We start from the raw sequence: 24,243 nt of genomic DNA on the forward strand, positions 1-24,243 counted from the left end.
GTTACAACTGTTCGGTACAAAAGTTTAATTTAATCCCAGTTATGATGCGACTCTGTATGAAACTGTGGAAACGCGACCATAAACAGAAAAATGAGAATCAAAGATAAAAGGTAAACACACGTGTTGGGACGAACGCTTGGACAATCAATAAATTCAAACTCTCAGAAAAGTTAAGGCAAAAATTAACTTTAGAGCGTTGAATAAGAGCTGATATTCGCTTAACTTTTCTGAACAATTAACTTTTCAGAGAGTTAACTTTTCCGAGAGTTCACTGTATTGCTGAGTTGACATCCCGAATAAAAATGTATAGCAAAAAAACATTAAATTTCACTGTTACAAACATTGAAAAACTTCGAAAAACCAGTGAAAATCCAGTGAACCAGTGAACAGTGAAAATCTTTGTAAAAGTTACACTGAAGTTACCATGAATACCGCTGTTTTCACAGTAAATTTTAATGGAAACCGCCAATTTTACAGCGAATAAGGGGGTGATTAAGTGATGTAACACTAAATTTTTCGACTTTTTCCCATACAAATAAAAACCAAAACCAGTAAAATTTGTGGTACATTCACTATAAGTTTTACATTGTTTTACAACGAAGTTACAATGAAATTTAAGGTGAGTTCTGCAAAAAAAATTGTAGGCTTTCGGATTATTAGGACAAAATAAAACCGGCTGATTAATTACGGTATTTCATGTTTTTGAAGATATAATGAATTTGATAGGCTTCGAACTATTATGATTTTCGAGCCGCATTCATCGCTCATATTAGGAAAGTATTAGAGGTCAGTACACCTACATAAACAAATTCCGCTCTTTCCCATTCACGCCTTATCTCAATCTGTTATATCCTATCGACTCTTTGTTTTATGACTGTCTTCTATCGTTCCCTTTCAATTGTAAAATCTACCGTTATAAAAACTTAATTATATGCCTGACACCTCATTCGATGTCAAGACGTAGAAACAACGAGGTTGGTCTATTTCATAGGAACGGAGCCTTTCCCCGAACACCCGCGTTAAGAATCGCGGCTAATATGTTGACAGACGAACAAGTAAGTCGCAAGCGCCTGCATAATGTCGTCGTCCCGTCAGTAAAACGAATTAGATTAAACTTCTCGATCGGTGGTTTCTACAGTAGACGGAGGAAGAGACACAATTTGTGTCTACAAATAACTCAACCTGCCAAGGATTGGACCTTAGATAGAGATTATTTCCTGCTTCTAAACAATTTGCATTGTTGCCGAATTATATGAAAATTTTTCCAAGAACGGTACAGTGAAGTTACAGCATAAAGTGTAGTAAACAATAAAATTCATTGTATTCGTAAAGTTTTTACATTAATATGAAAAGTGAAGTTACAGCATAAAGTGTTGTAAACAGTAAAATTCATAGTAACCGTAATGTTTTTACATTAATATTCGTTATGCATTTCTATGCGGGATGCATTATGGCTAATGGTTGATATGAATAAAATGAGCCCTATGCGTAAAATTACGCTGAAATAATACATAATTGAAAAATATGAATAATGTTGGGACGTTTTCGGACCTCTTTTCAGCACGCGAATTTATATGTATAACGCGAGCTCAAAGCTGATTTTAATAGAAAGAGAAATAGGTTTTACAAATGTGTTACAGTGTTTAAGTAGGTATTTCAGAGTAATTTATGTAACATAATCAAACTTACATTTAGTCTCCTACGTGTATTCTTCGATCCAGGAATGCCTTCCACAATTCTAATTATAATTATAGCTCTCACTGTACGTCTCTATGTGATAATGGTTGAACAGAAAAGAAAGAGGTATTTCTAGTGCAGAAGCTAGCGTGACAGATAGCTGTCAATAGGTGTAATTTGGCCTGTCGCAAAGTGTGACCGAACGAATATGTCAGTTGCATATGATCGCTTGGCAGTGGTGCCGTTCGGCCCCAACATCCCCCGACCCGTAATGCAAGTTAAGATCTTCTGGCAGTACTGCATTACTCTCTTCTTGCTCTTCCTTAGACGTCCCGATATCCAGAACCGCAAACATCGTTACTGGTCGACGTTGTACTCCGCCTGAAATCTTCACTAGGACCTGTGTAACGCACTGATTGCGCGCTTTCATGACAGATATGATTTGTCCCCGCCGCCATTCATTACGAACAGATTTGGTCATGATGACAAAAGGATCTCCTACCTTGGGACCCCTCGCCTCTTCGAACCATTTGGTGCGCATCGAGATTGTCGGCAGATTTTCACGGATCCGTAGACACCAGAGCTGGTTGACCAGGAAGCCTCTTTTTGTAGGAGGAACTGCCTCCCAATTGAGATCACTAGAGAATAGCAAAACATCTTCTTTGGTCCGCCACTGCATCCCCAAGACACGTTTGATTTGGGTGCTGGTTTTTGATGAACTGGTATTAACTTCGCTGATATGCTCTAAGCCCGCCGTCGATTTAGACAGCCAGATTAGAATGGTAAACCCTCTTTGACTGTGCACATTTTTGCCCTCCTCGATGACCTCATAGCCCTTGTCTTCATTGTCGAAGCTCTGCAAATCTTCGTCGCCATAGTGGCGATGTTGAATGGCTCCTGCTCGCGAGTACTGTTCGGCATACTCGGCTATATTCCGATCCTTCATAAACTGCGCCGGGCAGGGCGAGCACGTAGCCCCAAAGATGGCCACGTCAATAATAAATTTCTTCACGTGAGGATCCGGTTCGCCAGGCCGGAGAAGCGACTGAGTATAACGATCCTCTCGGCTAGTCCAAATTTTAAGGAATATTTTCATGATATCTCCGACAACGGCGATCTGTCTTTCACGGAATCCATACAACACGTCTAGTAATGGTCGGACTAAATCCGGTCCCTTCAGCAGCATGCTGTCCACCGTCGCAGCTGCCTCCCAAACGGTACGGATTTTAGTCGGTTTCTTCGGGTTGCGTTCATTGTTTGCTGGTAAGTACCAAACACTGCGTGAATCAGCCGCAGACATCCCCTTCGTGGTCTTCTCTAGTACGGCTTGTGCACGTTTATCACTGGTGGACTCAGGACAACCTTCTACTGACGCGCACATATGCAGATTGCAGCTATAGAAGCTTGAGCCCTTCGAAACGGGCCCGTAAATGGCCCACCCCAGGCGGGTTTTGGCTGCTACTGGCTCTCCCACACGACCCTCCCGTGTCCGTTGGGTGGTGGTGAGATTGGCGTTTTTGGCACCGATAAGAATTCCAGGAGTTTTGTATTCAAAATCACGCACTGGCAGCTTTCTCAAGTGGCTATAACGAAGAGCATACTCTTCGTAACGCATCGATTGGGCTGGCAGCGCAAGCGAATCAATCGTGCGAACATCTTCCAACGTGTATCGTGTACCCCCTTCGATGCTCGAAACCTGAACTTTCACTAGCCGGGAATTGTTTTCCTCTCTGGTGATGTTGCCTGTCCAGCCCAGACAGAGGCGCTGTCTAGTTCCTTGAAGCTGCATTGCATCAGCAATATCTTTTTCCAAAAGCGTAACAGCTGAAGCTTCATCTAAGAGAGCAACTGTTTCGATGCTTCGCTCCCCGTTATAGAGTTTCACCGGTACCATGCGAAGCAGGGTAGAGCACGGAGTGTGATGAGCATTCACACCTTCCGATTGCACTGTTCGCTGACGATTTTCTCCATCCCGGAGCAGAGGCTTGGCTTTGGTTGATTGGTTTGCTGAAACTCCGTGTAGAAGTGGATGATGGCGCAATTCACATCCATTCTCCCCACAGCGTGCCGATGACCGACACGGCTTCCTACCATGTTTACCGAGGCAAATGCGACACAGGTAAAATCTATGAACGGCTTTCCAGCGATCATCGCTATGCATGTTTTTGAAAATATTACACTCTTTCACCCTATGCTCCGTTTCCCCGCAAACAAAGCATGCGACTGGTGAAACAGTTCCAACGGACTCAGTACGCGGCGTCTCTACGACTGATTGATTGACCACTGCAATATGAGCATTAACGAATCTCTTAAGGTTTTCTTCCCCTTTCGACCTCACTACTTTTGGATCGAGTGTTAACGTTACTTCTGCCGCAGCCGACACTAACTGTGACATAAATTTACTGAACACGCGCAGATCGGCTGCCATAAACTGTCGCTTAAATGCCACCCAATCCAACTTTAAACTGGCAGGCAATTTATCTATTAATTCCTGCAGTAGCACTGGGTTGGACAGGTGTGCGTGCTGTCCTGCGGCTTCTAGGTGGTCGCAGAAGTTCTGCACTGCCATCCCGAAGGTCACAATCGTACACAAATTTTCTGCCTTGGGCGGCGCTACATCTCTCACCTTCTGGAGCAGAGCATAAATAATTTGCTCCGGACGACCATACAACAACTGCAGCGTTTGCATCACGTTCGGCACTGAAGCGGGTAGTAAAAGCCGGCTACGCACTGCTTCCAGCGCCGAACCTCTCAGGCACCGTTGGAGACGACCGAGATTCTCTACGAAACTGTATCCACATGCTTCAGTGGATGTATTAAATGCACTAAAAAACATTGGCCATTCCTCCGGATGGCCGCTAAACGATGGAAGCTCTTTAGGCATGACCTGCCTTGCTGCTAACTGGCGTGGCGTAGGCGAAATATCGTCACTGTTAACCACAGGCGTCGTGTGAATGTTAAGAGGCACTTGAGGAGTTTGATAGTAGCTCGTAGGAAGAAAAGAGTGTGCATGTGTAGTGTGTGTATTAACATTTACTTGTGGTCTAAACCCTACGCTGTTACTTGCATATGGTGTACAAGTGACCTGTACTGCTGGCGTGAGGTTTTCTACGCCATTGGTTACCTGGTATTGCTGGTAATGATTCATATTCTGTAACTGATTACTACCAGGTTGACCCACCGAACTGATAGAAGGTGGTAGGCACTGCGTGGAGCTGGTACAATATGCTGGTGCAACACGGGTCGCGGTAGTCGGCGTCGACGAACCCAGGCGGTATGCCTCTCCTCCAGGAAGAAACTCGTGCATGAAGCTCGAACCGTGACCAACTGCGTAGGCGCTTAACGATGGCTGCTCCATTCGATGATTGAGAGAGCGTGTGTTTGCAATTGGTTGCGATGTAGGCGCACTTTCCTCCACTATTGGCAGCACAACTGCTGATGACGGCAAGGCATGCCTCGCCGGAGCGGACTGTGCTCCCGCGACAGGAATCAGTTGCTCATTGCTCCTTGCAGAACTGGTAACAGGGACCGCTATTGCACCGGACGAAGCAGAAGATTGCTGAACGGGGCTGGCCACGATCTGGTTCAGCCGCTTAGACCAGTCGTTGAGACACCCGGCACTGTCTATTTCTCCTCCGGTAGCATTCAAGATATCGAAACGCGCCTTCCATGTTTCCTTTTCCAACAGCAGCAATTTTCGTTGAAGCTGGTTTTTATGCTCCAGCTCGATTTCCTTCATCAAGTGCGTCTTTTGTTCCTCAAGCAGTTTGAGGTTAAGTTGGGCACGCGGTGTGATTGAGTCGTTACCACTCGCTGCTACACCCGGTAATTCCGTAGCTCGGGGATTGGATTGATTCGTGCCGTCTTTCTCAGCAGTGGATCGTGAGACACACGTAGGGCACTTCCAATCTTCATCCACTTTCCCGTCGTCGAATCCAGCGCAGCCGTAGTGATACCACTTGTGACATTCGTCACATTGCACCATATCGTCGATGCTGTTAGCCAACTCGCACAGCTGGCAGTCAAATTGGCTGGTTTCCGGCATCCTGTATCGATTCCGATCAGCGTGTCCTCCAGATAAATCTTTGAGTTTAATGTTGGGACGTTTTCGGACCTCTTTTCAGCACGCGAATTTATATGTATAACGCGAGCTCAAAGCTGATTTTAATAGAAAGAGAAATAGGTTTTACAAATGTGTTACAGTGTTTAAGTAGGTATTTCAGAGTAATTTATGTAACATAATCAAACTTACATTTAGTCTCCTACGTGTATTCTTCGATCCAGGAATGCCTTCCACAATTCTAATTATAATTATAGCTCTCACTGTACGTCTCTATGTGATAATGGTTGAACAGAAAAGAAAGAGGTATTTCTAGTGCAGAAGCTAGCGTGACAGATAGCTGTCAATAGGTGTAATTTGGCCTGTCGCAAAGTGTGACCGAACGAATATGTCAGTTGCATATGATCGCTTGGCAGTGGTGCCGTTCGGCCCCAACAAATAATAATAACAATATTTTTTGTTCATTTAAATTATTTTGGAACAATTTATTTTTCCCCAAAATTGTCTACTTTCCAAATATATCTACCAAAAATTTTCGGATGGGTAGATAAAATAACCACTATATTGCAAGGGTTTTCATGCAAAATGCTAATCAATAGTCCGCAATCTTGGATTTCAAAATGGCCTCAAACATCGATTTTCGACTTGTAGCCGTCAACCGCATTCCAAAAAGGTATATATTGCAAGGGTTTCCATGCAAAATGCTAATCAATAGTCCGCCATGTTGAATTTCAAAATGGCGTCAAACATCGATTTTCGACTTCTAGCCGTCAACCGCATTCCAAAAAGGTATATATTGCAAGGGTTTTCATGCAAAATGCTAATCAATAGTCCGCAATCTTGGATTTCAAAATGGCGTCAAACATCGATCTTCGACTTCTAGCCGTCAACCGCATTCCAAAAAGGTAGATATTGCAAGGGTTTTCATGCAAAATGCTAATCAATAGTCCGCCATCTTGGATTTCAAAATGGCGTCAAACATCGATTTTCGACTTCTAGCCGTCAACCGCATTCCAAATAGGTATATATTGCAAGGGTTTTCATGCAAAATGATAAATAATAGTCCGCCATCTTGGATTTCAAAATTGCGTCTAATGTTGATTTTTTAACTCTGACAACTTTCCCATTCCAAAAATATCATTATTGTATAGAATCTCTTGCAAAATTACCAAAATAACTTAAATTGTAAACCGCCATCTTGCATATCAAAACGGCGTCAAACATCCAATTTCGAACAAATGGTATTAAACAATCCATCCATCCATCCACCTAATAAATACCTTCCCTGGTTCCAAATCATCAAATTGGGAACATTTTTACGTCTTCCAAATAAAGAATCGGGCTTTTTTGTCACTGACAAAAACGCATGGAAACGACTATTTTTGCTGCGCGACTATTTATTTTTGGTTATAGTCAAACGTCGCTTACTAAACTGACCGTCACCTACCCTGGATGCGTCCTGATTTAATTTTACCAGATTATAGTCAGTGATTTTTTGTTACTGACAAAAAATGCTTGGGACTGACTATTTTGCAGGGTGACTTTTTGTTTTTGGTTTTCGTTTAGCGTCAGTGACGAAACTGACCGTTACCAGCCCTGACTGGCACTGCCGCTGCTACTTGTAAGCTAGTGTAGGTGTTGGGGGAAACCAGATCGACTGCTGCTGCTGCTCAAATGATTATCCGACGCTGAATGAGCAAGTACTTTCCATGTTTACCAAGGTATAATGCAAAATGGAACGTTAACCATTTAGAAAGTGTAGAAAAATCTTTCCATTCTTCAATTACTATAGTTCTTATAAGAACTGTTTAAAACCACAATGGCCTGCTGCAGAATTTGCTGCCCGTCCGTCGATCCGTTTCCATTTGCCTTCAGTGTTGGTTTGCGATAATTGCCATTGAAACTGCCGCCCAAATGCCATCGGGTATGCCTCGAATTGCCATTAATTGCCGCAAAAGTCCTTGGATTTGCATCCAATTGCCGGTGTTGCCGTCAAAATGCCATCGTTTTTACCTCCAATTGCTGTCGGTGTTGCCGCCAAATGCCGTTGGTTTCGCCACCAATAGCCGTCGATGATAAATACTGACCATCCGTCAGTGCGATCGTGCGCTAAATGGGCAGGTGCCGAACCAAGTGTACCCTTTTATAGTCACTGGCACTGCCACTGCTACTTGTAAGCTAGTGTAGGTGGTGGAGGAAACCATATCGGCTGCTGCTGCTTAAATGATTGTCCGACACTGATTGAGCAAGCTATCGAACAATTTCGCATGTCTGCGATGGGGATAATGCAAAATGTAACGTAAAGTGTATCGTGTGGGATTCACGTTGGCCATTGCCCGCTGATTCCGCTTGTCTTCGGGGTCGGTGTTTCCGTCAATAGCCATCGATGTTGCCAATTGGATTGGAAAAGGGGTGTGGCTTACAAAGTGGTCTCAAAGGTTATCATTTGGATCCAAATCCTTTGGTGTATCTAATTGTCGTCCGTGCCTGTGAAGCTAGGCGATCACAAGGGAAATGTATGGGAAAATTCGACCTTAAAACTTTACACACATTTTCACTATTTAGCGTATAAAAAATTATTATTAATATGTTACTATAAAATTGCTGGACATTTTATCTATCCAACGACATATTAACTGTTATGTTTCGTTCAGTAGTATAGTAGCTATTCGCGTTTGAAATATTTCATTCAAACGTTACACTTCTATTTTTCGTTTTTACAAAGTGCTACCCAATCCCAGTATAGTAAACAAAGACGTAGTCCTACGTCAAAATTCTTGTTTCCATAAACACCCAAATGTCAAATTTTGTTCCATTTGCTTGATTGGTTCTCGAATTATGAGAAAATTTATATTTCATGTGTATGGAAGCCCCCCCTATTAAAAGGGAGAGGGGTCATAATTCCCCTGCTAAAGAATAGAGGGGTCTCAATTCACCATAGAAAAAATTCATGCCTCCTAAAACACCCACATGCCACATATGGTTCCATTTGATTAATTAGTTCTCGAGTTATGAGGAAATTTGTATTTCATTTGTATAGGAGCCCCCCCTCCTAAGATGGGGAGAGGATTCAATTCACCATAGTAAAAATTCTTGTCTCCAAAAACACCCACATATCAAATCTGGTTCCATTTGCTTGATTAGTTTTCGAGTTATGAGGAAATTTGTATTTCATGCAACCTTCATCTCTATTCTCCGTCATTTCCATCGAAGAACAGAGAAACAAAAGGCCTTTCTCTTTAACCAACACATTAGCATTCTTCGCCCTTTCTATCGAAGAACTATTTCAGTATTCGATAACACAATGTCCGCCATTTCTATCAGATACTTACACTATATTTCACCATTTCAATTGAAATATAGACTCTTTACAGAACAACGATTCTAATTCTTCAATGAGAAAATCATTTTCTACTCTTCGTCGAGAAAATACGCTGATTCTCAGAGCGCAAACGTTATGTACCCACCTTTTGATCAAATGTTGTTCGCTGCTACCGTTTGCACCATTGTCGTAGTTTTGCATCATTTTGCGTCTGTCGGGGCACGCCTCTTCCTGTCGTCATCGTCCGGCGTCATGCGAGCAACTGCTTGTCCTCAGCAACAAATGCTATCCCCAAAGATGGTCCTCAGCTAGCAGCGGTTGCCGAGTTATGACTGCTCCACCCGGCGTCGTGCAAGCGGTTGAATTTAATGAGCAAATGGCTCTCAGCTTGTGGCGGCTCCAGAGATGTGTACTGAGTACTGTACTGCATCAGAATTCCGAAAGAACGAGGCTGGCTTGTACGCCAGTTTATATAGTTGGTGATCTTCTTACTTCCCCTAACAGAAGAGCGAATGCTCAGGAAGGGCAAAAGTAGCGCCTTTCGCTGAAAAAGACTATGAATGACACGAAAACTCGGTTGTTATGCATGAAGCAGCTTGCCACGCATGATAGGGATACTCAAGTAGTATTTTAAGCAAACGCATATATTTTAAATTTTATTTTATTTGTTTATTCCCATATTTATCCTACAGATCGTAGTTGGCATTTGTGAAACGTGAGATTTGCTTGCTTAAAGTGTCTAAAGTTTTTAGAGCGTCTTAGTAGAATACGAAACATGAAAATTAAATAAAAAGAAAACTTATCCAATTTAATTCTGCAGTTTTCTGTCAAACAGGAGCTTTTCACTGAGCAAAAAAAATTTACCGTGTTTGAATTTTCAGTTGAAAAATTCCAACACTGTTCCAAAACAAATCGATTGTCAATATCAGCTCCATGCAGGAACTTTAATTTGGATTTAATATGCATTTTATTATTGTAAATTGCAAGGAAAATTGTACCATCCAAAGTGCGATATCGCTCATAAAAGTGCTATTTTGCATTAAATCGTTTCGGAATCTTCGGCGCACTTATTGCTTGGAAGATAACGAAAAAGTGGAGTTTCACAGACTCCACTTTCCAGAAAAATATCATGGATCTTGAATAGGGAGAAGTCCCCCAGCACCAGACAGCTCCCAATACCGGACACTTATGACTTTTACAGTTCAAATAGTGCACCTTAGCAGATAATATGATAAAATCAATAAAAAGGTCAAAAAATTACCATGTGTGATTTTATAGGTCAGAATCATTCATGAAAACAGAGATTTGTTAGTTTTATCTACCACCGATCGAATTGTTATGCTCCGGCTAATTTTGGGATGAGCATTATAGCATTATTTGGTCGCATAAAATTCCGTTTTTCGTGTATAAAATATTTTTCATTAAATAGTTTTCAAGCTCCATAGCTCATTTTTCCACAAAGATATTCAATTCGCCAAAAAATATAAATTGTTCCCAGTGATTCCCGTCACCCAGTACCGGACATCGAGCCGTCTCCCAATACCGGACAGCAAAATGCTCAGTCAAATTCAATCAAAATCAGTCAAATTCTTGAACGAAATCAAGATTTTGCAAAAAATCATTGAGAAGAAAGAAAACATCACTTATACTGAGCCGGTTATCTTAATTATGAAAAAACAAGAGAACCAGTTGATGATCAATTTTTCGAAGAAAACAGAAGAGCTTCGATGTAGTGTATAAAAAATTGTTAATTTTTATGCAAACCAATTTTTCAAACATTTTTAGTCAACAAGCAATAAGAGATTTTAAACATTTTAGCATGTATTTTTCAGAACTATAAGCCCTGTATTGGTTTATGTTATGATTTCTATTAAGTATCCGGTACTGGTAGACACAATTTTTAAGTATGGATTTTTATCGATTTCTCATTTCTGGCTTTAGTTTTCAAAAGGTCGCATAATGCATGTAAAAGGGTTGATTATGCGAAAACTAAAGCCTTCTGAAAACTAAAGCCAGATTTGGCTTCTAAAATGGTTCATTAGTGATGCAAGTACGTGTAACCTATTTTTATTGGAAAATAGTCTTCTAAATTACTCTTCCAGCGAATAATAACTTAAGTTACGCTAAGTGTTGATTTTATATATGTCAAAATCTTTAGGTGACCGGTACTGGGGGACCTCCCCCTGCTTTATGGCGAACCTGGAGTGACATTGCGATTCTCGTTTCGAGTGATTTTGGTTCGTTTCGCCCATTCGTTCAACGGGAAACTAGCAATCATTAACTGTTCGTCGGAAATCCCGATTTCGGAAGCAGTTTTTGGGCACAAAACAGGGATTCTGTATTTAAAAATGTATTCACTGCATTCTTCTTGCCAATCTGAACACAATGAATATATTTTCATGAACAGAACTTTTGTTTCAAACAAAAAACTGCATTTGAAATTTGCAGAATCGATGACGACTAATTTCACCTTAACGTGGTCGAAACGAGAATTGCAATGTTACCCCTGTTCTCGTTGTCTCACTGTTCCTGCTGTCCCACTGTTAATTACTTTTCCCTACGCTAAAATCTTGATTTTAATAGAATAATATAGAAATATTAAAAATAAAATAGAACCATTCCATTATGTGATGAGTACCATAGCCTACCAATTGCTTTCATACTGATATACTGTTAACTGATAACATTCATACCTATAAACTAAATATTTTATTGACAGAGTTATGCCGACGAAGGACACTCATTAAACGGAGTACTGGAACATGCTTATCGAACCATGGAAGATTTTTTGAAGAGATGTTTATCGTTAGACTCGGATGATGAAAAGCCAAAAAAGACTCTTGTACCAAACGAGTAAAAAATATCGGAAATTGTGGAATTGCGCAGTAATCATATTTTTAGTTTTCTCTAATTTAATGCGAAGAATCTGTATTACATATCAAACACAAAACTGTAACTTTAAATGTAACATATATAATTAAATAAAATTCTTGAATATGCGCAATGAAACTCTTTTGACGTACAAATAAACTAGTGTTCGACATCGGAACGAAAATTGAGGTCCGGGTTCCGGTCCGGCGCGGTCCGGTAGAAATCGGCACGAACTTTGTTATTCCGACTTTATTCTGGTCCGATTTGGCTCTGTTCCGGTTTCGGAACCTAAACAGAGTCAAATCGGACCGGATTATTAGTCTTTATAGTCGGAATATAAAGGTTCGTGCCGCCTTTTAACCGGACCGGAACCCGGACTTTAATTTTCGTTCCGATGTCGAACACTAAAATAAACAACGTTTCTATTTTAATTTAGGATCTGCTGTGCAAAATTCCATGCAAAGGGTACATATTTTAACCATATAAGGCGCTGCGGGGCAAGCGTCGCAGGTGAGTTATTCGATTTTATGAGCAAATGAGAGATTCTCTTCGTGTCTCCTCTCTTCCGCTGTTTACGGCGATACTAATGCAAAATCCCTGTTCCCTAGTAAGTGGCTTTGAAAATACGTGGACGGGGATTCATAAGTACAACGCCTGCAACCATTGAAACATAGAGATTTCTTTTAAAAATCACTTATGTACATCATAGAGGTTGAAATAGTAATGATTTTCTTTAAATAGTATACATAGTCGTGTTTATTGAAATTTCTATTTACAATTATAGTTCTAAAGTGGTTTTTAGTGAATTGATACCTATTGCGTTACTACCCGATGTAACTTATTACTAAACATAGTATTTTGGTTCTGTTTGTTTTCGAAACTCGGTTAAGCACTGGTTGTTTAATATCTTCGTAGTTCATTCTTCGGCGTCCGGGAAGACACGTCGCGATCATCTGTTGTCGCAGCTTCCACGCATCAGCTACTCGTAGGCACTGAGTCAGTTTATGTTCCAGTGTTTCTATTGCTATTGGACAATGCAAGCACTGCTCACTATCCACGCGCTGTGTAATGTACATTAAGCGACGGTGCTCTATCTTACCGTTAACGAATAGATAGTGTTGTTTTTGATCTGATGTCAGCTGTCGATTCCTTGCCTACGGTCGCGTGCTAGCTAAACCATAGGTATTCTCGCGGGAAGGCCGAACCATAGGAACTTTCCCATTGCTGACGTTAGCTTACCTATGTGCGCGTTGGTTGGTTGTAAAACGGAAGAGCTGTACCAAATGTTGGAGGTAGCGAAAGTGTTCAGAAACATTACCTTTTGTAGTAAATTTAGCGTCCTCATTGCATGCAAAAACAAGATTCTAGTGAATTTTGTTTGCAAATCATCCCAGTTCAGTTTAACCATGGTTCGTATGAAATTCGTGTAGATGATTCCTAGAATTGTTACAGTTTCTGCTGTCTGTAGCTACGGTGCTTCAAGCGGCTCCCCATTAGTACCACCAACGTCAATAGAGGTGGTTTTTTGAAGGTTTTGCTTTGCTCCGGAAACGCGGTTGAAACGGCCAAACATTTCATAAATAGCCGGTAATTTTCTAGCAGAGTTGATTATTATGCTGATGTCGTTAGCGTACGCAACGATTAAATCGGTCGTACATATATGCTCCAGCTGATCTAGCAGCGGTAACAGATAAACAAGAGAGAACTCAGTGGGTTACCTTGTGGGAACGAGCGCCGCAGGACGATCGGTGTCGATAGATGTCCGTTGACGAGCAGGTGAGAGGATGAGTGCTCCGCAAATCGTGTCAGTAGTGCCACTAGCCTCGGATTGAATCCGAGTGAGCACATGTTTTCGAATAGAAATTCTCGGTTGACCCGATCGAACGCGTGATCCATATCGAATGATATTAGTTTACCTCTCTGTTTACGTTCGATTAGTTGTGCAATACGATCCTTGATAGAGAGTGTGGCTTCAAATATGTTGTGCTCCGCGTTCGAGCATTTTTGTACTCTACCGAGTACGCGATGTGTTTGTACGATTGCCATCAACCTTCTCTTTAGAATGCGAAATATTAATTTGTAATCAAAATTGAGAAGTGAGATCGGCCTATACGACCGCGCAATATTCCTGCCACCCTTTTTTTTCACTAGCACTATTACAATACCTACATACTCATTGGGGAAGTTGGACTCGAGAGATTAGGTTCAATTCTCTGTGGATTATATCGAAAGTTCGAAGAAAAAACTTTCTTGGTAGTCCATCGCTGCCCGGTGACTTTCTCACCGCACTTGTTTTAATTGCAGTAAAGATTTCGGTAGTTGTTATTTCGCTCATGCACTCGTTATTGGCGACGTCGCACAGTGGGACGGATTCAAAAGAAGACGGACATCGATATTTGCGACGAAACTACCAAAGATATCAACTTACTGTCTTCTGCAATGTTTCTTCGATTTATGAGAACTTTATAATAGTATTGTAAATTTCGGGATTAAGGGGATAACACAACAGATAGAAAAAATAACTTTTTAGTTTCAAGCTTACCGTCTTCGGTTGGTGAGAAACATTTGTAGATAATATTGTTTTGAGCAACTTCACTGAAGAAAGAAAGTGGCTATCTCTTAAGGGAAAAAAGTTTCGGAGCGAAACTTGCGGGTACCCCCTTAAAATTGGTATTTTTCACATAGCTCTTTTATTTCAACTCTAATAAACATGAAGTGTTCTGCAAAGTTGTAGACAATACTAATTTGCATATTTTTGTAAAATGTGTAGAAACCCTACAATTGCCGGTTTTCACGTTGTTTAAATTTTTTGCTTTTTTCATTGCAAACTTTAAGGGGATGTATCTTGAGTAGTAGCAGAATGTAGCAGCTAACTTAGAATGTTTCTGCAACATCCACTCTTTATGTATAAGAGCATGTATAAATGACAGTGGGATCTCATGGGCCAAATGAGTAAACTGCATTGAAGTTTTTCAGTTTTGAAGATTTAACCCTCCAACGAGAAAGACCGCCTGCTGACTTAGATCCTTAGAGCAACTTATGAAATTTGTTTGAACGAACAATATAACAGGTTTGTTTACAATAGACTTCTTGACATTTTGAAAACAAGATTACAACATTCTGACCATGCGTTCGAGAGTTATCATCTTTCAAAACCAAGAATTCATGAGAATTGTAAAAAGATTATTCCGTCATTTTTACTTTTAGAGAAAAGATAATTTAGAACAAATTAATCGACCTCAACATTTTTGTAAGTTGTTCATATGCTTTTAAATTTTGTAATACATTTGATTTTTTAAAAATATTTAGAGACCGCTGGAGACATGGGAATCGTGGAAAAAAGTCATTAGCTCGAACGTACGTTTTTTCGATGTTACCTGTTAGAGAATCAAAGTAAATAATATGTACCTAACAAGTTGTCGCCTGTTCGAATCTTGACTGGGAGATGCTGCGATAAAATCGCAGCACTATCCCTACAATTGTCCTGAATTCCTACAACTGGCTGTGAAGTCTGTCGTGATAAAAAACAAAGTGCCAAGTTTCAAAAATAGCATCTAGGCTTTACTTTACTTTCACCCTGGTTATGGCATTTGTGCCTTAATTTGTTTTTATGTTTATGTATATATAAGACATATTTAGTAAAAGAGATCAGGTAATTTAAGGTAACATGAGATTTGTACGACTTTAAACGTTCTTTTGGGCTGTAAAACTGATAAACTTAAATGCAGTTTACTCATTTGGCCCATGAGATCCCACTGTCATTTATACATGCTCTTATACACGAGGAGTGGATGTTGCAAAAACATTATAAGTCATCTGCTACATTCTGCTACTACTCAAGATACATTCCCTTAAAGTTTGCAATAAAAAAGCAAAAAATTTCAACAACTTAAAAACCGGCAATTGTAGAGTTTCTACATATTTTACAAAAATATGCAAATTAGCATTGTCTACAACTTTGCAGAACATTTCATGTTTATAAGAGTTGAAATAAAAGAGCTATGTAAAAAAACCAATATTTAGGGGGTACCCGCAAGATTTGCTCCGTAACTTTTTTCCCTTAAGAGATAGCCACTTTCTTTCTTCAATGAAGTTGCTTAAAATAATAATATATACAAATATTTCTTACCAATTGAAGACGTTAAGCTTAAAACTAAAAAGTTATATTTTCTATCTGTTGTGTTATCCCCTTAATCCCAAATTTTCCAACACCAGAAAAAAGTTGTTATAAAGCGAAGAAACTTTGCAGAAGACATTAAGGTGATATCTTTAGTAGTTTCGTCACAAATATCGAGGTCCGTGTTCTTTTTAAACCGTCCCACTGTGCGTCGTCTTGTGGGATAATTCTCCTGCAGATCAATTCATCATCTCGTTGAACTTCGGCTCTATTCGTTCCATAAAGTTGCCTGTAGTGCTCAAGCAAATGCTGCTCGATGTCTTGACGTAGATGGGTCCGTGTCCCTCATCTACTCTACACTTAACCGCTCTTATGGTGGCGTTACACCAATCGAAAGGATTCAATGTTCGAGCGGACGACTTAGCAGGCTGATTTAGAGAAACAGTGGAATGGATTTCTTCTCTGGTGTCCGGGGTGTCTGCGCACAGATCCCAGATCAAAAAGCGAAGTGTCCGCTCGGACTGTTCTAAGTTACTGCTCTATTTATTAGTTGAAACTTGCCCTTTTATACATGATTATCCCTTACCTAGCACAATCGTTCAAATATCAATACTCAATATCATTGCTTACAAAATATTCAATGTTTACCAATATTGGCAGCTATTGTACTGAATCGTACTTTGGTTTTGTTTTGAACCGCGCCTCGCCTGTGTGATGCCAGCGGCGCGTGCCGGTTCGGAGCTGGAGCAAATGCGCACTAGCAGCGATGAGTCACATCGTCATCGCTGCGAGTGGCGTCGTTCACTCCGCATCATAAACGCACATGCAGCATAACGCGGCTACATGCATCACACAGCAGCGGGCGTAAACCACTCGTAAATAAATAGTGGTTTACTGTGTACTGTTTATAGTACACGGAGAGTGCGTATAGCACAGTCTTCGTCACGGTTGATAGTTTCTCCCGATTCGTTCTGCAGGCGGTTGATCCTCGTTTGCCTTCTTTTCCGCTCTCCGAGCTGGAAGATGGAGAGTGGTTCACCGACTACGTAGACTTCGTTGCTACGTACACAACAGTGTGTTGATTGTAGCTGCATGGTTGCTGCATGACCAGCTCACAGATTATCATATTAAGTATGATTATCAATAATCTTACTTTAACTCGCTTGTGGCCTTTAAAAGGGCCATTGGTTGCAAATAACATTAAAGCCAAAGTACGGTCATCGCAAATAAGACGTGCCATTCGAATGTCCTTCTCTTTTGACATGAATGGCAACAGGCACGTAAGATAGTGGCATGCATTCACTGTCTCTTGTTCCGAGAAGGTTTTACTAGTTTACTTTCACAGCTTACCGTTTGTTACATAGCAGAAAATATGGCCCATGCATCAAAATTTCTGTTTTATTTGTATGAGAGTCCTTATCCACAGGAGTGAGGGGTCTCAAACCATCTGAAAATAAATTCATGCCTCCAAAAACCCCCACATACCAAATTTGGTTCCATTTGCTTGATTAATTCTCGATTTTTGAGGAAATTTGTGTTTCATTTGTATAGGGCACCCCTCTTACACTCTACATAAAATTACTCTCTTACCCCCTCCATCAAATTGCTGGTCATTTTATCTATCCAACGACATATAAATTGTTCAGTTTTGTTCAGTAGTTTAGTAGTTACCATTTTAAATCTTTCATTCAAACGTTACACTTCTATTTTCGTTTTCACAAAGTGCTACGCAGTCCCAATATAGTAAACAAAGACGTATCTCTACGTCAAAAGCGCATTTTTTAATTTTTTTGGGCATATTAAAGATAATAATGCATACAGTCAAATTTAGTTGGTTGGGCCTTTAATACTTGGGATTCGTTTTAGTTGGGCCTTCGCTAGTTGGGCTAAGGTCCAACTAAAAAAACTGTATGTCGAAATTGGTTGTCAAATTACTTTTTCGCTTGCTTCAATTGTCACTTCGCGTGTAAACTATACTTCATTGTGCTTTTCAACTGTACCAGCATTAAGGGGACCTAAAGTGGCCCAAAGATGACTGGATAAATGGCCACCGTTAGTTGCATGTATTGTTTTGTGCCTTGAAAATGCATCTGTATTGGAAGAGCACGCTTTCGCCACGTAATCAGTGCTTCCAGTGCTGTTATAATTTCTTAAAACTTGTCACTCCATTTATCGATTTGCTATATATCAACAAACGCTCAGCAAAACATAATTGCTAATGGAAAATAAATTTAACTGATCATATCACATCAATGAACTTTAAAGAGCATGCAGCTTTTGGCGCATCGATAAGCTTAGAGTGAAGTAAACAAACGAAAATCTGACCAGGAATCAACAACTGGCCTTCAATGTAAACGGATTAATTAACCGTCTTCCCAAGTAGCACACTTTTCGCATTTATGGTTGCAGAAACTTGTTTATGATTGAAATTAGTCGTAAATCTGTTACCACAACTGGTTTGTAACAACCGTGCTAGTAGGGCAATTGATCATATGTATCATTCAGTTGCTGATGCAAATCTTAAATGAATCAAAATGTCTTGATAAAGAAAACAAACCATATTTCGGGGTGTTCGTAGTCGGTGGGGTTTTAGGCGCTTTGCTATAGGTGCGCGTGATCACTGTTTTTCGAATCAATTATGTTTTGCAAATCGATTTTTTTTGTTGGAGAGTGAATAGGGTCTTTTTCTAATTCCCGTCGTAATAAGGAAAGCCATTCTAATTTTCATCATTTGCTGGATGGATTAAGTGAATACTCCAAAAGTTCTTGTGCTGATTTCACTAAAACACACTTACCTTCCGATCAGTGAACTTTGAAATTACTGAAAAGCGACTATTAAAGCATATTATTGAAATTACGCAACTGACTTTATTTCTAAAATTCGTCGTACCGTTTTAAAATCCGTCTAACAAAATTTTTCATCGTCCGAACTAAAAATCACAACAATGTTTACGAAGCTAACGCGCATGTCTTTGTGTAGGTGTTTATTCTACAAAATTTCTGTAGGTCAGGCAAGTTTTTCTGGCTGTAGAATAACGACAATGCCTTGCGTGAGTTATTTTCATTTATGAATGACGGAAATTAAAACGATTAGTCGACATTGTCTTCTTCGTTGCACGAAAAAACGTAGGAAATTTGGCTGGTAGGACTTCGTTAATGATAAAAAGCATTTAAATAGATCTCAACTCACTTTGATTGATCGCGTATGATAGACATCGAACTAAAATATTAGGGAATAACTAGTTTTACATTGTGTGTCATAAAAATGCTGATATTTTTAACAATTTGTGTTGGATAGGACGGGAATAGGCAATTGGGTATTTTAATTTCCCCAAAAAAGTGGATTTTATCACCTTCTGAATCCAACAGTCCTTTTTTTATTTCAACTAAGTCAATATTTAATGAAAAAATTAATAAAAATCAAAAATAGAATGATTTGCTGTTTGACAGATATCAACCAAGCTGATTGATTGAAATGATGTCAGAAGTTCTCTCCCTCTCTTCTATCTTCCTGATAGAGCTCTTCATTTTGACCGAGCTTTTGACAACTCTCATATGAAACATGTATCGTCCGATGACCATAGTTTATTCATTCACTGTGTTGTCTGAGGTGAACTGAGAAGAAAAGTGGGTTACTTTTCAGCTATAGTCTTATCCCAAAAAAAATTTTAAATTAAAAAAATGCTGCTTTTATTACTTTCACTCGTCAAATTTGAAAAAGTCTTCATGTGACGATACACTGACATCATATGTTACCATAATATGTGAAAATTTATATACCGCTAAAATACCCAATTACGACGATGTAGCAACATACCCTACGACCGCTGCCCAAAACATGATATCAAGATCGTCATTGAGGATTTCAATGCACAGGTCGGCCAGGAAGAGGAATGCAAACCGGTGATTGGAAGGTTCAGCGCACACGAGCGAACCAATGGAATAAGCCCAAGACTTATCGACTTTGCCACCTCCAAGAACATCCCAGTAAACCATTTGGTTTGTATATCTCGATTGCAACTGAGGTATACGAAATCATATCTGAACGAAAAAGTTATATTTCACGCCATATAAGAGGATATATGTACCAAAGTGGAGGCGATAAACGTGCGAAAATTTTGACAACTATTTGTAATTCTATTTTGCGCAGTTTTTATTACACGCAACTAAATACTCCTGAATATATGATATAGATATAATCAAATATTGCAATTGTCTATCCTGCTTTATAATTCACAGCCATGAATTGTACAGTAGACTCTCGGAAAAGTTAATCGATTGGGGAATGGGTCGATTAACTTTTCCGAAATATTAACTTTTCTGAGTAGTCCTAAAATTCATTGAAAATGATAAATACAAAAGCGAAAAATGCATTCCGGGATATAAGTCATTTTTATGTATCTGGAAGTTGTAATGGAAAGAAATGTGTAGCAATATCTTTATGAAATAATACTTAGTTTCGTTTTTTATAAAATAATACCTTTCACTAAGTTTAAAATAGTCGGTTACACTAGTTTACTTTTGTTTTTTCGTAGTCTACGACTACGTGTTGATTAAAAATAAGTGTTCGTGCTTATTTTTAGTTCCTTGCTATTCCTTCTTTTGCATTTAAAATTCAATCTAAGTTTGCGCTTCTCCAGTATGTTTGCAAAAATCCTGAAGTAACAATATGCCCGTAATGAACTATTGTTGCAACTCTTCGATACAAGAGTTTAATTTAATCCTAGTTATGATGCGACTCTGTATGAAACTGTGGAAAGGTGACAATAAGCCGAAAAATGAGAAATAAAGATAGAAGGTAAACACAAGTGTGAAGAAACGCTTGGACAACCAATAAATTCAAACTCTCGGAAAAGTTAAGGCAAAAATTAACTTTTTAGAGCGTTGCATGAGAGCTGATATGCGCTTAACTTTTCTGAACAATTAATTTTTCAGAGAGTTAACTTTTCTGAGAGTCTACTGTATATGAAGTATATGTATATGATGTATATGTATACTCTAATCATTATACAACTCCAATATGAAATTGACATGAAAACGATTTAATGTGAACTTTCTATTACGATTTTGTGTTATCTGGGATGGCCGTACGTAGTACCTTCTTCCAGCACAGAATCCTTGGCGCGGGCGGCCAAGATGCGCAGTGTCACATGTCAGAACGTGGAAAGACACAAACAAAAGAAGATGCAGCGAAGCCAAATCTTTCGGGAGAAAAAGCGCTTCCTGGAAGAGCAGGAATATGCAAAGTTGGCGCGGCTGCATCGTTCTCAGGAAACGCGACTTCCTGGATATTTTGTTTTTGTTTTTGTTTATTTATTTATAATTCATTTGACAATTTGCCTTAATGAAGTGTATGATGTAATTATATAATATTTAATCTTTTCACTCGGTTCGCAAATTGGGATGCAGACATTCCAAACTTCACACAGATTTCACCAAAGTAAACAGGGGTACCATCGCAGCGATCATAGGATGGTTGTAATCATAGCGTGTTCGATATAATCCTGGCTGCATTAATGATAATGTTCTTCCTGATGCCCGGAAATCAAGCAGGGATAAAAGATGTGGGCAATCGATGTCGCCAGCGAGCAGTTTAATAACGCAAGCAGCTTGCTGGATTTTTCGTCTCCGAGCGATCGTTTCGAGACTAAGCAGGTGATATCTATCTAAATACGCTGGAAGGTTCCAGGGATAACGCCACGGAAGATTCCTGAGAGCGAGCCGTATGAATCTTTTCGGACTCGCTCGATCCTTAAGTTCCACGTTACGGCGTTCGGTGTCCATATAATGGAAGTGTTTTCAAGAATCGGCGTAACAAGAGAACAATATAATGCCTTTAAGCAATGCGGATCCGTAAAGTCCTTGGCAATTTTGGAGATGAAGCCAAGCTGTCGGTTTGCCTTGGAAATGATCGACTTGTAGTGCGCATGAAAGGTAAGCTTAGAATCCATTAGAATACCAAAGTCCGTTACATGGTCCACTCAATTCAAAATAGTACCGTCGATATGGTAATCAACCATAATCGGATCTGAAGAACGATGAAAGGTCATGACGTTGCATTTTGCGATACTGATAACAAGTTTGTTCAGCTGACACCAATTGACGAACACGTTTAGCAACATTTGCAGATGGAGGCAGTCATCGCTAGAGCGCACCATTACGTAGATTTTCAAATCATCGGCGTAAATGAGTTTGCATCTATAACCAAGCGAAAATGCACCATCATTGAATAAAACGACGAACAAAAGTGGTCCTAAATTGCTCCCTTGCGTAACTCCAGATTTATTAACAAACGGTGACGAGATGCTTAGACCGTGTTTGACATGAAGAGTTTTTTCAATCAGATAGGATGAAAGCCACGTAATAATCGTAGTAATCAGACGAATTGAAAACACAGAACCAGAAATTGAAATTTACAGGAAACCGACGACCACCAAGCGAGTTATACCTAGCTCATCTAACAACTCCTACCAACACAAAATGGCAGCTTTCCATCACATGATACATAGAATGGAAACATTACCGTTAAGTGAGCTAGGGAAACAAAAAAATTGACACACATTTTGGAAATTGCAAAACTGAACGGATACAAAGAAAAGACAATCCAGAACATTATTTGCAAGAAAAGAAGAGACGCATACAAAAAATCACTCACAACACTAAGACCAATAACACCAGAACTTAAGAGAGTGTTAGTGGACGACGAAAACATAACACGCCGTCTCCGTCGAAAAATGAAGAAATTTGGAATTGACCTAGTCTTTACCAGCCGAAACAACCAGCTCAAAAATAAGTTTGGATCAACTAAAGTCCCGGTTGAAGAATATAGAAAATCCGAGATTTATGAAATTAGTTGCCCACATTGCAAAAAACTTTACATCGGCCAGACTAGAAGGAATAAGATGCTCCTCCACTTTACTAAACAAAGACACCGGAAACGGTTACTTTTGGCTGTTTAAATATCTGCCAAAACGTAGACACTCAGACGAAACAACTTCTAATTAAAAACTACGCTCTCTCTTCTTTTTCAGATCTCGGATTTACATTATTCGCAAAATTTCATTAGGCTTTTTTTAGGTTTTCTTAGAGTTCAGACTCTTACACAAGGTATTATCCAAAACAATAGAATACAATACAATATTCTTTCGCTGAACGTGGTACCGTGAGGCAGCCGATCTGTCGTGTAATAATTTTTCGACTGTAAACGTAAATATGACTGAAACACTACAGTTGCGAGGTCAGCTCGTTGGCCATTCCGGATGGGTCACCCAAATTGCTACAAATCCGAAGTATCCGGATATGATTTTGTCTTCATCTCGTGACAAAACGCTGATCGTTTGGAAACTTACTCGCGACGACGCTAGCTATGGCATTCCGCAGAAGCGTCTGTACGGCCATTCTCATTTTATCAGCGATGTCGTTTTGTCTTCAGACGGCAACTACGCACTTTCAGGCTCTTGGGACAAAACCTTGCGCCTGTGGGATCTGGCTGCCGGAAAGTCAACCCGACGGTTCGAAGACCATACTAAGGATGTTTTGTCGGTAGCATTCTCGGTTGATAATCGTCAGATCGTGTCCGGATCTCGTGACAAGACCATCAAGCTGTGGAATACATTGGCCGAGTGCAAGTACACTATCCAGGAAGATGGCCACTCTGATTGGGTATCGTGCGTACGGTTTTCTCCAAATCACTCCAATCCAATCATCGTTTCGGCCGGTTGGGATCGCGTTGTAAAGGTCTGGAACTTGGCTAACTGCAAACTGAAGATTGACCATCTGGGGCACAATGGCTACCTGAACTCTGTGTCTGTTTCTCCGGACGGTTCACTCTGTACTTCAGGCGGTAAGGATTGCAAGGCCTTCCTGTGGGATCTGAACGATGGCAAGCATTTGCATACACTGGAACACAACGAGGTAATTAATGCATTGTGCTTCTCGCCAAACCGCTATTGGCTTTGCGTTGCCTATGGCCCATCCATCAAAATTTGGGATTTGGCTTGCAAAACCATGGTCGAAGAATTGAAGCCCTCGAAGGCCGATCCACCACAGTGTCTGTCGCTGGCTTGGTCTACGGACGGACAAACCCTGTATGCTGGCTACTCGGATAATATTATCCGTGTCTGGCAAGTGTCGGTATCGGCACGATAAATGCATCGTATTGTATACTGAGAAATACAAGATTCAAATACAATACAA

General features: G+C 40.0%; 2 protein-coding genes across 2 annotated transcripts in view; both read left to right on the top strand.

Moving 5' to 3' along the window:
• LOC128738116 (dipeptidyl peptidase 4) overlaps window positions 1-11,916 on the top strand; it is a gene marked incomplete at its 5' end in the record, with an annotated part of 707,787 nt that extends 695,871 nt beyond the window's left edge. The window contains one exon of the mRNA XM_053832982.1: window positions 11,779-11,916. Within this exon, the coding sequence (XP_053688957.1) occupies window positions 11,779-11,916 (138 nt within the window). The remainder of the gene's footprint in view (window positions 1-11,778) is intronic.
• An 11,326-nt stretch (window positions 11,917-23,242) lies between these two features.
• LOC128734038 (guanine nucleotide-binding protein subunit beta-like protein) lies at window positions 23,243-24,226 on the top strand. The gene has a single exon (XM_053828011.1). The coding sequence runs from the start codon at window positions 23,260-23,262 to the stop codon at window positions 24,193-24,195; it is 936 nt and encodes a 311-aa protein (XP_053683986.1). The 5' UTR covers window positions 23,243-23,259; the 3' UTR covers window positions 24,196-24,226.
• Window positions 24,227-24,243: the final 17 nt, after the last annotated feature.

The sequence above is a fragment of the Sabethes cyaneus genome, chromosome 2 (assembly GCF_943734655.1).
Source record: "Sabethes cyaneus chromosome 2, idSabCyanKW18_F2, whole genome shotgun sequence".
Taxonomy (NCBI): Eukaryota; Metazoa; Arthropoda; class Insecta; order Diptera; family Culicidae; genus Sabethes; species Sabethes cyaneus.